General features: G+C 38.9%; 1 protein-coding gene across 1 annotated transcript in view; it reads left to right on the plus strand.

The window, feature by feature from the left end:
• The window catches only part of MGAM2 (maltase-glucoamylase 2 (putative)), a gene marked incomplete at both ends in the record, with an annotated part of 94,204 nt that overhangs the window by 34,696 nt on the left and 43,818 nt on the right, over window positions 1–15,690 (plus strand). Inside the window, 6 exons of the mRNA XM_081283327.1 lie at window positions 4,395–4,549; window positions 4,701–4,785; window positions 5,608–5,664; window positions 6,761–6,885; window positions 7,754–7,842; window positions 8,600–8,649. Of these exons, the coding sequence (XP_081139453.1) occupies window positions 4,395–4,549; window positions 4,701–4,785; window positions 5,608–5,664; window positions 6,761–6,885; window positions 7,754–7,842; window positions 8,600–8,649 (561 nt within the window). The remainder of the gene's footprint in view (window positions 1–4,394; window positions 4,550–4,700; window positions 4,786–5,607; window positions 5,665–6,760; window positions 6,886–7,753; window positions 7,843–8,599; window positions 8,650–15,690) is intronic.

Below are 15,690 nucleotides of genomic sequence, written 5' to 3' on the forward strand. Positions count from 1 at the left end.
GGCTAGATTAGAATGTTAGCTTGCTTTCTCATATGCTACCTCTTTTCAGTAGGATTGTAATAAGAGCTACGCATACCAGTCTAACTTTAAATTTAGAAAGTAAAAAGAAATAGGGAATATCTTAAATGTATTTTATGTAATGCAATATACAAAACATTATCAACCTGTTTTACATAAGCTATTATTTTTAATTTTAATTTGTTATATATGACAGCAGATGTATTTCAGTTCATAGTACAAATATAGAGCATTTTTTTTTATATCTCTGGTTGTACACAAAGTAGAGTCACACCATTTGTGTCTTCGTACATGTATTTATGGTAATGATGTCTATCTCATTCCACCGTCTTTCCTACCCCCATGCCTGCTCTCTTCCCCTCCCTCCCTTTTGCCCTATCTAGAATTCATCTAATCCTCCCATGCACCCCCAACCACATTATGAATTAGCATCTTGAAATCAGAGAAAACATTCGGCATTTGGTTTTTTGGGACTGGCTAATTCACGTAGCATTATATTCTCCAACTCCATCCATTCACCTGCAAATGCCACGGTTTTATTCTTTTTTAATAGTCAATAAATTCCATTGTGTATATATACCACATTTTCTTTATTCATTCATCTACTGAAGGGTGCCTAGGTTGGTTCCTTGGTTCCACCACGGTTTAGCTATTGTGAATTGTGCTGCTATAAACATTGATGTGGCTGTGTCCCTGTATTAAGTTGTTTTTAAGTCCTTTGGGTATAGACCAAGGAGTGGGATACCTGGGTCAAATGGTGGTTCCATTTGTTAGACCAGGATGCAAGAAAAGACCACTGACTCCAATTAAAATCAAATTAAAGCAAGCTTATTATTTCGACCGGCCTGGCTGCCTTTCCCTCCCAAAATGGCGGGAACAAAACAGCAGCCCCACCTTTCCTACAGCCCAGCTTTATAGTCCAGAAAGTTACACAAAAGGGGGGTTACAGATAACAGAACTCTGACAAGCATCACACTAATGGTAGTTTACATTTTTTTTTTTTTTGCTGGCCCTAACATCAGAATTTATGAAGACCATTAGAGCCTCAGAGAGGGTCGTTGTCTGGCCAGGGAAGGCCAATATTTATGAGGTGTCACTAAAGTTTCAGAGAGGGCTGCTATCTGGTCAGAGAGCCAGGCATGGGTGAGTTCAAGGCACGGGCAGGCATTCCAAGCAGGTTCAGAATTTTCAGTAATTTATAGTAAAGCAGAAATTAGCTTTTCATGGCTTTGTGGCAAGATGGCTCCCAATTTTAATAAAAGATCAGGTTGGGTCTATCATTCCCCCCTTTCCTTATGTGTCCCTTTCAAATCTTTGATAGGGTAGGGGAAGAGCACTGAGGGAATTTTAATCCCTCAGGTAACAGTCTCTAAATTTTTAGAACTCACCCAAAACCGGTCTCCCTGATTTTACTTAATTAATTACTTATATTGATAATGTACCAGTTTGCAGTCCCACCAGCATGAATGAGTATTCCTCGCTTCCACATCCTCGCCAACACTTATTATTGTTTTTATTCTGCCATTCTGACTGGAGTGACATGAAATCTTAGGGTAGTTTTTATTTGCATTTCTCTAATAGCTAAAGATTTGAACATTTTTTCATATAATTGTTGATTGATTATATATTATATTCTGAGAAGTGTCTGTTCAGTTCCTTGGCCCATTTATTGATTGGGTTATTTGTTATTTTGGTGTTAAGATTTTTGAGTTCTTTATATATCCTAGAGATTAGTGCTCTATCTGATGTGCGTGTGGTAAAAATTTGTTCCCAAATTGTAGGCTCTCTATTCACCTCACTTATTGTTTCTTTTGATGAGAAGAAGCTTTTTAGTTTGAATTTATCTCATTTATTGATTTTTGATATTAATTCTTGCACTATAGGAGTCTTATTAAGGAAGTTGGGGCCTAATCTGACATGATGGAGGTTTGGGCCTACTTTTTCTTCTAATAGCCGCAGGGTCTCTGGTTAAATTCCTAGGTCTTTGATCCACTTTGATTTGTTTTTTGTGCATGGTGAGAGATAGGGGTTGAAAAGATATTCTCTTCAACAAATGGTGCTGGGAAAACTGGAAATCCATATACATAAGCTATTATTAATGAGCTATTTTATATCCCTTTTTATCAAGCCTTCAAAATTCAGTGTATATTTTTACAACTGTATACATCTTAATTTGCATTAGTTAAATTTTTAGCAGTTGAAGTAAAACAATTCTATCAAAACAATGAAGCTTTGTTTAATGGAAACTATGTTACATTGATTCAGTGTTTATATTTATATTTAAATCGGCCATAACAAATAAAATTAAAAGTTCAGTTTCTCAGTCTTATTGACTACATTTCAAGTGTCCAGTAGACATGTAGTTCATGGCTACCACAGTGAATAGCACAGTTCTAGACTTTCTCAATTGGAAACCAAGGAGGTGGAGGCTATTGAGTACTGGTTTTTTGTGTGTGTTTGGCCTCAGGGTTCTTATGAGCCCCATACTGAATACATAGAATAGTTCTATTTGCAGAGCACGAACAAAGGAAAGCAGTAAATTCAGGTAATTTCCTCCAAAATTTGCTCCCAGTGATACCACTGGTTACTGGTGAGGAGTCCTGCTTCCCCACATGTTGAAGTTTGAGCATTAGAGAAGCATGCCGAGGCAAGCATATAAAGCAGGGTTTATTTATAAAGGGGTAACATAGACTTCTCCCAGGAGGGAGGAGGGGGCCATAGCTGGTACCCTGGTATCCTGAGTGAAAGGAAAGTGACCACAACACTCGGAGCAACCAAAAGATCTTTATTGCAGCAGTGCAACAAAGAGAAAAGAAAGAAGGAAAGAGAGGGGGGGGGGGAAGCGCACACAGGAGAGAGACAGAGAAAGCAAGAGAGATAGCAAGAGAGAGAGGGAGCAAGAGAGAAGAGCAAGAGAGAGGGGGGCCTGTCAGGAGGGAGTTTTTATAGCCCAAATCTAATGGGGCCTCTGGGTCTGCAAGCTGCCTTGTTAGCCCAAGGGAGGGTTAAGTGTTCAGCCTGGAGCAGGGTTGAATGTTCAGACTTGAGGCAAACAGGTGATAAAGGACCAGATAGAGGGGGGTTTGAGTGCGTGGGCTATTTGCAGCCAACATCTGTTCAGCCTGCCCTGCAGACAACACAGTTCAGCCTGCTCTGCACCCAACACTGAGAAGTGAAGGTTTTTTGCGTTTTTATATGTCCTAGGCTTCCTTTGTTCTCCTGCTCTCTTCCCTTTATCTCTCTCCTTGCTGTGTATGTGACTAGGCCCAGGAAATGCTCAGTGGGATGGCCAAAGGTGAAGACGCTGGGAGGAGTGATCCAGGCAGGAGGGGGGCCCAGGGCAAATTAATTAGCATTTTTTACAACTCCCTGTAGGGAGGGACAGTTCCTGGGACTGATTACCTTAGCAACAGGTTGGAGCAGGGGCACCTTTCTTGATAAGGATGGAGGAAGAGCTATGAAGGAATTAACATTTCAATCCCTCCATTTCCTGGATCTGACCCTCCCCTGTCTGCCTGTCTAATTCTGGCTTTCCCAGTCATATGTTACCAGATGACAGGTCTAAATATGACGTGCAAAACTTTTACATCTTCCAAATTTTAATGAAATTATTACAAAATGAGTGCCAACCATTGATGGAAAATTTCTGTCTCTGGGTGGTAAGAAGAGTAGATTTCTCTTCTAATGGGTTCCTTTCTTGTTCTTGGAAAAAAATCTGCTAAAACCTGGCCTTGTGGTTTCTTCACACCTTATACATCTAAGAACAAATAGAGGTCATTCTCTTCAGGCTATAGAAAATAAAATAAGTTGTGATGGCGAAAATATGACAGATGAAACTAGATAATATTTTAAATTGGAAAATTTGTTAAAATACATGAAAATAAAAAATGAATTATAGATCATGGTGGTAAGAAGTATGGCTAGGGAAATGGATTTAAAATTATTTTAGTAGTGCAACTCAGTTTTGTACAATTTTTTAATTATTATTATCTTCCAAATAAATATTATAAAAACCCTCAATAAATAAGAGCAGTTTGGGGGGGAGCAGGGCCCACTGTGGCCCCTTTATGTCCATTGCAACTCTGTGGGATTCTTGGCCACCGGGGCTGCTCTCATCTGCCCTCAGAAGACAAGTGCCAAATGAAAGTTCTGCCACCTGCTTGCAATTCCACATTGAGGAAGTCGTGTGACCTTTGATGGTGCTTCCTTAGCTGCACAATGAAGGAATGGGGTCAAGAGTCTTTCAGTTATGGAAATGCTTTGATGTCCTCCAAGTTGGGAAACATTGCTCCTGTCACCTGGGAAAACCTGTCACGAGGGGACTTTTAAATGGTGATGGAAAAAACAACTCAGTCATTGCTTCCATTTTCTTCTAGGACCAGGATCCTGCTGCCTTTGGTTCTGAGTCCCTGCTGCTGAATTCCTCCAGACATTATCTGAACATCCGATACACTCTGCTGCCCTATCTCTACACCCTCTTCTACCGCGCTCACACCCAGGGGCAGACAGTAGCAAGGCCCCTGTTACATGAGTGAGTTTCCTAACCCTCAGAGAACCCCCTTCAGATAGCCTTTTCATTTATCTTGCTAATGGGAACAAGGTCAGTTAGGACACAGGGTACATCATGTGCTCTTGTCTTGTGCTGATAATTGTGCATGCCTCACCGAGTCTCTCTTTTCTAGGTTCTACCAGGACCCAGCCACGTGGGAAGTGCATGAGCAGTTCTTGTGGGGGCCTGGACTCCTCATCACACCTGTCCTGTATGAAGTATGTTTGTAACCTGAACCACCACGGGGTGGGATATTACACTTGTCCTTGTTGCATTCCAGCTGAATGAACCAGGTCCTGAGCATCTATGATTGTATTTAAATCTGACTATGTATGTAAATAAGAGAGACCATAAAGGTTTAGAAATAGGAAAAGAGTATTCTTGGTTCATTGACCCACCAAGGAAAACAATTTTCATCTTGAAAAATTGCTTCACAACCTGTGTCATTAGACATTCAGGATGGCATTGACGTGGGTTTTAAATACCTTGGTGTGTGTGTGTGTATGCTGACATCTGTGTTTCCCGTTATCCAGAAGGGTGTGCTTTGGGGTTGGGCTGAGGAGAAAGTTTGGACGTGTTGAAGAGCAGGGAGGGAAAACAGAGGGATGGTCAAAGGTGGGAGTGTTACTCTGAGGTCCCTGCATGGAGGACCACGTGCATTTTCCTGAAGTGTGACTTGGGGCAGGGCTGAGTGAGGAAGGTGGGGGAAGGATCAGAATTGAGTACACCTGCTTATAAACACAGGAGCTGGGTTTTTGTCTTGGGGGCCTGGCTGGCTCATCTCCACGCAGCATGACTCAGTGAATGAACTTTCTATGCTTTTCCTAGAAAATGCACAAGCATTACAGACTTAATTTCTAGATACAACTCTGCTTTGAATAAACTGCCCAACCTCTCGGAATTTCTGTAGTTTTTATTAGTGGAGTGGATGATCCCCGCTGTCTCCCAGGGTTGTTCAAATGATGATGTGCAGTGATGTGGAGGTGTTGGGTAAACTGTAAAGTGGGATGCTACCCTGCTTTTCCTTTTCATTTCCCTAGGGTGCAGACCGAGTAAGAGCATACATTCCAGATGCCACCTGGTATGACTACGAGACAGTAAGTGCAGTGACTCCAATTGTCTCAGAAATATGCCTCTGGCAGAGAGCAATTGTATGCCAGCAGTCTGGAGGGCTCGGGGTAGGATAATCATATGAGGTTTTACATTTAGTTGATTGTGGGTACATTCAGGATGGTATAACAAAATACCTTACACTGGGTAATTTGTAAACAACCAAGATCTATCACCCAAGTTCTAGAGGCTGGAAAGTCCAAGCTGGAGGCAATAGGAGAGGCAGTGTCTGGTGAGGCTCACTCTTCTTCACTGATGGCACTTCCCCTGAGCCCTCTTGACTTAAGCACTTACCCAAATGCCCCACCTTTTAATATCACCACAATAGGGTAATAGGTTACAAAATATGAGTTTTAGGAGGACATTGACACTAAGATTATAGTAGAAGACTTTTTAAAATGTACAGTGAAATAATTTGAATAACTGGAGTAGGTTTTTTGGAAATTTACTCTTTCATTCTTGGACCTGTGCAGTTATTGGCCTTTATCTGTGATAATATAAAGAACTCAAGCTCAGTTGGGGGAATCACGGTGTGTTAGTCAGTTTTCTGTTACTATAACAAGTACACCAAATGATCACCTTATAAAGAGAAAAGGTTTATTTCAGCTGTAGTTTCAGAGGTTCTAGTCCATGATTAATTGGCCTTATGCTTTGGGCCTGTGATGGCACATCACAGCAAGAACTTATGGTGAAGCAAAACCTCTCAACTCTTGGCCATAAAGTGAAAGAGAGAAAAAGAAGAGGTAGAGACCTTTAAGTATACACCAGCAACGCCCTAAAACCTCTCACAAGGCAGCCCCCACCTACTAAAAGTTTCCACCACCTACTAATAGCTCCACGCTGGAACCAAACCTTTAACACGTGGACCTTTGGGAACATCCTGATTCCAACTGCGTTGTACAGTATGGTATGCTATAAAGGAAGGGTGTGGATTGGAGTCTCAGCTCTGCTCTCTATATACCTCAAGAAAGTCACTTAGTTTTGGAAGTCTCCATTTTTCTCTTCTTTAAAATGAGGCAATTGAACTGGATGATCTCCAAGGTTCTTCGTAGTCCTCACGTTCTGTTTCCTTTTGTGGATCAGGGAGATGCCATCCAGTGGAGAAAGCAATTTGTGGATATGCTACTCCCAGGTGACAGGATCGGGCTTCACCTTCGAGGAGGCTACATATTTCCCATCCAGCAGCCGAACACAACCACAGAAACCAGGTAAGTAAGCTCTTGTGTCTTCTAGGACGTGACTACATTGGTGCTCTAGTGGGATATGGCATTGTGAGGGAGACAGTAGAGGCCGAGAGCAGGTGGCCAAGGAAATAGTGCCAGGAAGCAGTCTTCCTCTCCTCCTTTCAAAGTCGGTTCCAAATTGTCCTCTGAGTCCTCATTAGGCAGGAGCAAATATAGCCTCAGTTCCTTTACATTTCTATAGTTCTTTACACTTGTATTAAATTAAATCATAAGGATAATCAAAATAATAATCCATGAGGATTTCCCTGTAGCCAGAAATTATCCTCAGGTAAATCCCCTATTGTGTGGGAGAACACAAATTCAGAAGGAGATAAAGGGTGATCGTGTGAAAGGCAACATAGCTTTGAGTTCAGGAGCTCAGATTCTGGAGACAGACAGTTTGAGTTCAAGTCCTGGCTCTGCAATATATATATATATCCTGGGCACCTCACTTTTCTGTACTTATGCTTTTCCTTGGTAAACTGGGAAGGATGATAGTCTGACTTTTTAGCATGTCTGTGATTGTTAAATGGATTGATACAGATGACAATGCATGTAGGATATTTAAAAGAGTGCCTGTCACATGGTAAGCACCCAATACATATTCACTGTTAGGGTGATTGCAAACCCACTTCCAACAGGCACTGCATCCCTCCACCAGTCAATCTTACGATCACTCTATTAACTTCTGCTGTCTGCTTACACTCAATTTCCATGTTTGCACACAATGTTAGGATCTACTAAGTTTCTGGGATGGACTCTGGGAGGATCTGTCCCTGGGACATCAAGGGGTCTGGTTTCACATGGATCCCTCTCTTCTTCATTCTCTGAAACTGGGAACTACTTTTCTCAGCCGGAAGAATTCCCTGGGACTCATTGTCGCCTTGGACTATAAGAGAGAAGCCAAAGGAGAGCTGTACTGGGATGACGGTGTGACTAAAGGTAGACTTCCTCCTGGGGCCATCTCTGTGGCCCTCAGTGGGAGCGAATCACTGAAGGCTGCCCAGTAAGGCACTCTTATCATGCTGTTTATTTCTGTAGCTTATAATTATTGAGTGAGAACTCAACCGATAAGTTCCGTTAGCCCCACACAGTGCATAAATGACTTCAAAATGTCCAGCTTCTGTGTTATGGACCCTTCCAAAGCAACAGACATCAGTTTGTTTAGTTTACTTATTCTCTTCTCTGGATATCATTATTTATACAAAGCAATACATTTTGCTTACATCTTTGTAAAGTACAGATTCAGTTACTCTTGAGGCAGATGAATCTCATTTGTGTAGTGTGCTTTTACATTTTAAGCTTTTCATATGAATGCCTCACAAGTTTTTAGCCTGGGATTATATAAAAATTCCACCCTGAATGAAGTCAGAACTGTTAATATTTATTTGCTATGTATTAATACATAATAAACAAGACATATGCACAAGAATGTGATATAAAATGTACCTTGGGAAAGCCATAGTCTAGCCTGATAGGTACTAAGCAAGTGGATAACTATAATGCAATTCAAACGGTATTAATTCCAGCAAAACAGTACCACAAAGAGTAATAAGAATTCATAGAAAGTGCTCCAAGAAACTTCTGTGACGGTTGACAAAAATGTGCAGATTAGATGCAAAGGTATTTCAGGTAAAGAGAAAAGCTAGACTCCTCTGCTTCCCATGGTGATGGACCTGCATCTATCTTTCTCTTTCAGATGCTGTAACTAATAAGACGTATATTCTGTATGATTTCTCTATTACTTCTGTAAGTACTATTTTCATGAAACACACACTTGATGCTCCTTGCTGAGGTTGCTGTTTGAGTTTTTGGTGTTCTATAGATGCTTGGTCACTTAAAATAGGGACAGCAACATTTGACTGTATGTCCTGGAAAGGATTTGAGATAACACTGAAAAGTTTAATCTGTGTCAGATGTATAATAAGCTCTGAAAAAAATTCTGAGTTGTGTGCAGAAATTATATATATATATATATATATATATATGGAAAATATCATTGCATTTGATTTAGGTGATGAGTCAGGACTTCTAAGATGTGTCCTTCAGAGGGGTGCAAGTGTGTGGGGGGTACAGTGTGGTTGATGAGTAAAGTGCTTTGTTGAGGTTCTCTTTTCCTTCTGAGCCCCTAAAACTTGCCTTTGAGCACAGGTGGCTTGGAAAATTTGGAAAGTACAGAACATCACTCGCCTCCCTCCATTTCCCAAGGGACTGAGGACAGGGAAAAGCTGCAAGGCTAATAGAAAGTGGGAGAATTCTAATTTGGTTTTCTTGGAAGTCCAATTATGTGTGTGCAGATATTTCTCTTGTAAGGATCTCTATCCTTTTTTTTCCTTTACTTATAAATTTTCTCTTTCTTATAAATTCACATTTTTTAAAAAAATTAAACTTTCATTTTGAGATAAAGATCCCTATGCAGTTATAATACATAACACTGTGCTACCATACACCTTGTACACAGTTCCCTTAATCTTATAGAATTGTTGAATAATTTTACAGCCAGGTTATTGGCATTGATTCTTTCAAAATATAGAGCATCTCCATCACTACAAAGATCCCTCCTTTCCCTTTTATAACCATACCCACCTGGCTCCTTCTGTATTCCCTGGCAGCCAATAATCTGTACCCATTTCTGTAATTTTGTTCTTCTAAGAATTTTATGTAAATGGAATTATGTAGTATATGTAAGTTTGGAAATTTGCTTTCTCCATTTATCAAAATCTTCTCAAAATTCTTCCATGTTGTCATATTTTTTATATATGAGTAGTTTCCAGGTATTATTCATTTGATAAAGGGAATCTGGAATATACCCATGTACAGGTTGGCACTGGGACCTGAGCATCTCATGTCATGGGCTATTCTAAATAAATAAAACTGCTATGGAAATTCATGTACAGATTTTATATAAAACAGAGCTTTTTATTTCTTTGAGACAAATGCCCAAGACTCCAGTTGCTGGGTCTTTTATTTGTCCATGTTTAGTTTTTGTTGTTGTTGTTGGTGGTGGTGTTGTTTTATTTGTTTTTGGTACCAAGAATTAAACTCAGGGACACTCAACCACTGAGACACATCTCTAGCCCTTTTTATATTTTATTTAGAGACAGGGCTCGCTGAGCTGCTTAGAGCCTTGCTAAGTTGCTGAGGCTGGCTTTGAACTCATGATCCTCCTGCCTCAGCCTTCCAAGCCACTGGGATTACAGGTGTGCCCCACGGTGCCTGGCCCATGTTCAGTTTTATAAGAAACCTCCAAACTGTTTTCCAAAGTAAAAAGGCTGCTTTGCATTTCTACCAGCAAGATATGAATGACCTAGTATCTGCATGATCACCTGCACTTGATGTTGTTGCTATTTTTCATTTTAGCTGTTCTGAAAAGTGTGTTCTTCTCTGATGTCTATTGATGTTGGTCTGTTTGCCATTTGTAAATTCTTTTTTTTAAATGTACAAAAATATTTATTATAGCATTGTTTGAAACAGAAATAAAAAACCTCAATGTTTATTAACTGAGTAAAGAACAAATAAATTATGTTACAACTATAATTGTATCTACTAAAGAATGAAATATCATGAAGTTATCAATATTAATAAATGGATCCTGATATATTGATCTAGACTCAGGGCTTCAATGATATATTCTTTTTTTATTATTGTTGGTTGTTCAAAACATTACATAGTTCTTGATATATCATATTTCACACTTTGATTCAAGTGGGTTATGAACTCCCATTTTTACCCCATATACAGATTGCAGAATCACATAAGTTACACTTCCATTGATTTACATATTGCCATACTAGTGTCTGTTGTATTCTGCTGCCTTTCCTATCCTCTACTATCCCCCCCTCCCCTCCCCTCCCTTCCCCTCTTCTCTCTCTACCCCCTCTACTGTAATTCATTTCTCCCCCTTGTATTATTTTTCCCTTTCCCCTCACTTCCTCTTGTATGTAATTTTGTATAACCCTGAGGGTCTCCTTCCATTTCCATGCAATTTCCCTTCTCTCTCCCTTTCCCTCCCACCTCTCATCCCTGTTTAATGTTAATCTTCTTCTCATGCTCTTCGTCCCTACTCTGTTCTTGTTTACTCTCCTTATATCAAAGAAGACATTTGGCATTTGTTTTTTAGGGATTGGCTGCCTTCACTTAGCATAATCTGCTCTAATGCCATCCATTTCCCTCCAAATTCTATGATTTTGTAATTTTTTAATGCAGAGTAATACTCCATTGTGTATAAATGCCACATTTTTTTTATCCATTTGTCTATTGAAGGGCATCTAGGTTGGTTCCACAGTCTTGCTATTGTGAATTGTGCTGCTATGAACATCTATGTAGCAGTGTCCCTGTAGCATGCTCTTTTTAGGTCTTTAGGGAATAGACCCAGAAAGGGAATAGCTGGGTCAAATGGTGGTTCCATTCCCAGCTTTCCAAGAAATCTTCATACTGCTTTCCAAATTGGCTGCACCAATTTGCAGTCCCACCAACAATGAACAAGTGTACCCTTTTCCCCACATCCTCACCAGCACTTGTTGTTGTTTGACTTCATAATGGCTGCCAATCTTACTGGAGTGAGATGGTATCTTAGGGTGGTTTTGATTTGCATTTCTCTGACTGCTAGCGATGGTGATCATTTTTTCATGTACTTGTTGATTCATTGTATGTCCTCCTCTGAGAAGTGTCTGTTCAGGTCCTTGGCCCATTTGTTGATTGGGTTATTTGTTATCTTATTGTCTAATTTTTTGAGTTCTTTGTACATTCTGGATATTAGGGCTCTATCTGAAGTGAGAGGAGTAAAGATTTTGTCCCAGGATGTAGGCTCCCTATTTACCTCTCTTATTGTTTCTTTTGCTGAGAAAAAAACTTTTTAGTTTGAGTAAGTCCCATTTGTTGATTCTAGTTATTAACTCTTGTACTATGGGTGTCTTATTGAGGAATTTGGAGCCTGACCCCACAGTATGTAGATCGTAGCCAACTTTTTCTTGTATCAAACGCCTTGTCTCTGATTTGATATCAAGCTCCTTGATCCATTTTGAGTTAACTTTTGTGCATGGCAAGAGAAAGGGATTCAGTTTCATTTTGATGCATATGGATTTCCAGTTTTCCCAGCACCATTTGTTGAAGATGCTATCCTTCCTCCATTGCATGCTTTTAGCCCCTTTATCAAATATAAGATAGTTGTAGTTTTGTGGATTGGTTTCTGTGTCCTCTATTCTGTACCATTGGTCCACCCGCCTGTTTTGGTACCAGTACATGCTGTTTTTGTTACTATTGCTCTGTAGTATAGTTTGAAGTCTGGTATCACTATACCGCCTGATTCACACTTCCTGCTTAGCATTGTTTTTGCTATTCTGGGTCTTTTGTTTTTCCATATGAATTTCATGATTGCTTTATCTATTTCTACAAGAAATGCCATTGGGATTTTGATTGGCATTGCATTAAACCTATAGAGAACTTTTGGTAATATCGCCATTTTGATGATGTTAGTTCTGCCTATCCATGAACAGGGTATATTTTTCCATCTTCTAAGATCTTCTTCTATTTCTCTATTTAGGGTTCTGTAGTTTTCATTGTATAAGTCTTTCACCTCTTTTGTTAGGTTGATTCCCAAGTATTTTATTTTTTTGAGGATATTGTGAATGGATTGGTTGTCCTCATTTCCATTTCAGAGGATTTGTCACTGATATACAGGAATGCCTTTGATTTATGCCTGTTGATTTTATATCCTGCCACTTTGCTGAATTCATTTATTAGCTCTAATAGTTTCTTTGTAGACCCTTTTGGGTCTGCTAGGTATAGAATCATGTCATCTGCAAATAGTGATAATTTAAGTTCTTCTTTTCCTATTTTTATGCCTTTAATTTCTTTCGTCTGTCTAATTGCTCTGGCCAGTGTTTCGAGAACTATGTTGAACAGAAGTGGTGAGAGAGGGCATCCCTGTCTTGTTCCAGATTTTAGAGGGAATGCCTTCAATTTTTCTCCATTCAGAATGATGCTAGCCTGAGGCTTAGCATAGATAGATTTTACAATGTTGAGGTATGTTCCTGTTTTCCCTAGTTTTTCTAGAGTTTTGAAAATAAAGGGATGCTGTACTTTGTCGAATGCTTTTTCTGCATCTATCGAGATGATCATATGGTTCTTATTTTTAAGTCTATTGATGTGGTGAATAACATTTATTGATTTTCGTATATTGAACCAGCCTTGCATCCCAGGGATGAATCCTACTTGATCATGGTGCACAATTTTTTTGATATGTTTTTGAATCCGATTCGCCAGAATTTTATTGAGGATTTTTGCATCTAGGTTCATTAGAGATATTGGTCTGTAGTTTTCTTTCTTTGAAGTGTCTTTGCCTGGTTTAGGAATCAGGGTGATGTTGGCCTCGTAGAATGAATTTGGAAGTTCTCCCTCTTTTTCTATTTCCTGAAATAGCTTGAAAAGTATTGGTATTAGTTCCTCTTTAAAGGTTTTGTAAAACTCTGCTGTATACCCATCCGGTCCTGGGCTTTTCTTAGTTGGAAGTCTTTTGATGGTTTCTTCTATTTCCTCAATTGATATTGGTCTGTTTAGGTTGTCTATATCCTCCTGACTCAATCTCGGCAGATTATATGACTTAAGAAATTTATCGATGCCTTCACTATCTTCTATTTTATTGGCGTATAAGGATTCAAAATAATTTCTGATTATCTTCTGTATTTCTGAAGTGTCTGTTGTGATGTTGCCTTTTTCATCCCATATGCTAGTAATTTGAGTTCTCTCTCTTCTTCTCTTCATTAGCATGGCTAAGGGTCTGTCGATTTTATATATTTTTTCAAAGAACCAACTTTTAGTTTTGTCAATTTTTTCAATTGTTTCTTTTGTTTCAATTTCATTAATTTCAGCTCTGATTTTAATTATTTCTTGCCTTCTACTTCTTTTGCTGTTGTTTTGCTCTTCTTTTTCTAGGATTTTGAGATGAAGTATGAGATCATTTATTTGTTGGTTTTCTCTTTTTTTAAGGAATGAACTCCAAGCAATGAATTTTCCTCTTAGAACTGCTTTCAATGTGTCCCATAGATTCCGATATGTTGTGTCTGTGTTTTCATTTATCTCTAAGAATTTTTTAATTTCCTCCTTGATGTCTTCTATAACCCATTGATCATTCAGTAACCTATTGTTCATTCTCCAAGTGATGCATGATTTTTCCTTCCTTCTTTTATTGTTGATTTTCAGTTTCATTCCATTATGATCAGATAAGATGCATGGTATTATCTCTACTCCTTTATATTGTCTAAGAGTTGCCCTGTGACATAATATATGATCTATTTTTGAGAAGGATCCATGTGCTGCTGAGAAAAAAGTGTAACTGCTTGATGTTGGGTGGTATATTCTATATATGTCAATTAAGTCTAGGTTATTAATTGTGTTATTGAGTTCTATAGTTTCCTGATTCAACTTTTGTTTGGAAGATCTGTCCAGTGGTGAGAGAGGTGTGTTGAAGTCTCCCATGATTATTGTATGGTGGTCTATTAGACTCTTGAACTTGAGAAGAGTTTGCTTGATGAACATAGCTGCACCATTGTTTGGGGCATATATATTTATGATTGTTATGTCTTGTTGGTGTATGGTTCCCTTGTATGTAGTGTCCCTCTTTATCCATTTTGATTAACTTTGGCTTGAAATCTATTTTATTTGATATGAGTATGGACACTCCTGCTTGTTTCTGAAGTCCATATGAGTGATATGATTTTTCCCAACCTTTCACCTTCAGTCTATGTATATCTTTTCCTATCAAATGCGTCTCCTGTAGGCAGCATATTGTTGGGTCTTGTTTTGTGATCCATTCTACTAGCCTGTGTCTCCTTATTGGTGAGTTTAAGCCATTAACATTTAGGGTTATTATTGAGATATGGTTTGTTCTTCCAGCCATATTTGTTTATTTATGTTACTTAACATGGTTTGTTTTCCTCTTTGATTATTTTCCCCCCTTTACTGTCCTGCCTCCCACTATTGGTTTTCATTGTTATTTTCCATTTCCTCTTCCTGTAATGTTTTGCCAAGGATGTTTTGAAGAGATGGTTTTCTAGCTGCAAATTCTTTTAACTTTTGTTTATCGTGGAAGGTTTTAATTTCATCTTCCATCCTGAAGCTTAATTTCACTGGATACACAATTCTTGGTTGGAACCCATTTTCTTTCAGTGTTTGAAATATGTTATTCCAGGATCTTCTAGCTTTCAGAGTCTCTGTTGAAAGATCAGCTGTTATCCTGATTGGTTTACCCCTAAATGTAATCTGCTTCCTTTCTCTTGTAGCTTTTAAAATTCTCTCCTTATTCTGTATGTTGGGCATCTTCATTATAATGTGTCTAGGTGTGGATCTCTTATGGTTTTGCACATTCGGCGTCCTGTAGGCTTCCAGGATTTGGGATTCGGTCTCATTCTTCAAGTCTGGGAAGTTTTCTCGTATTATTTCATTGGATAGATTGCTCATTCCTTTGGTTTGGACCTCTATACCTTCCTGTATCCCAATGACTCTTAAATTTGGTCTCTTTATGTTATCCCATATTTCTTGGATGTTCTGCTCAAGGTTCCTTAACAGTCTTGCTGAGCTGTCTATGTTCTTTTCAAGTTGAAATACTTTGTCTTCATTGTCTGATGTTCTATCTTCTAAGTGTTCTACTCTGCTGGTAGTATTCTCAATTGAGTTTTTAAGTTGGTTTATTGCTTCCTGCATTTCTAGGATTTCTGTTTGTTTTTAATTACCTCTATCTCCCTGTATAGTTGATCTTTTGCTTCTTGGATTTGTTTATGTAATTCATTGTCG

The sequence above is a fragment of the Spermophilus citellus genome (genome assembly GCF_964194105.1).
Source record: "Spermophilus citellus genome assembly, chromosome: 3".
In the NCBI taxonomy this organism is placed as follows: Eukaryota; Metazoa; Chordata; class Mammalia; order Rodentia; family Sciuridae; genus Spermophilus; species Spermophilus citellus.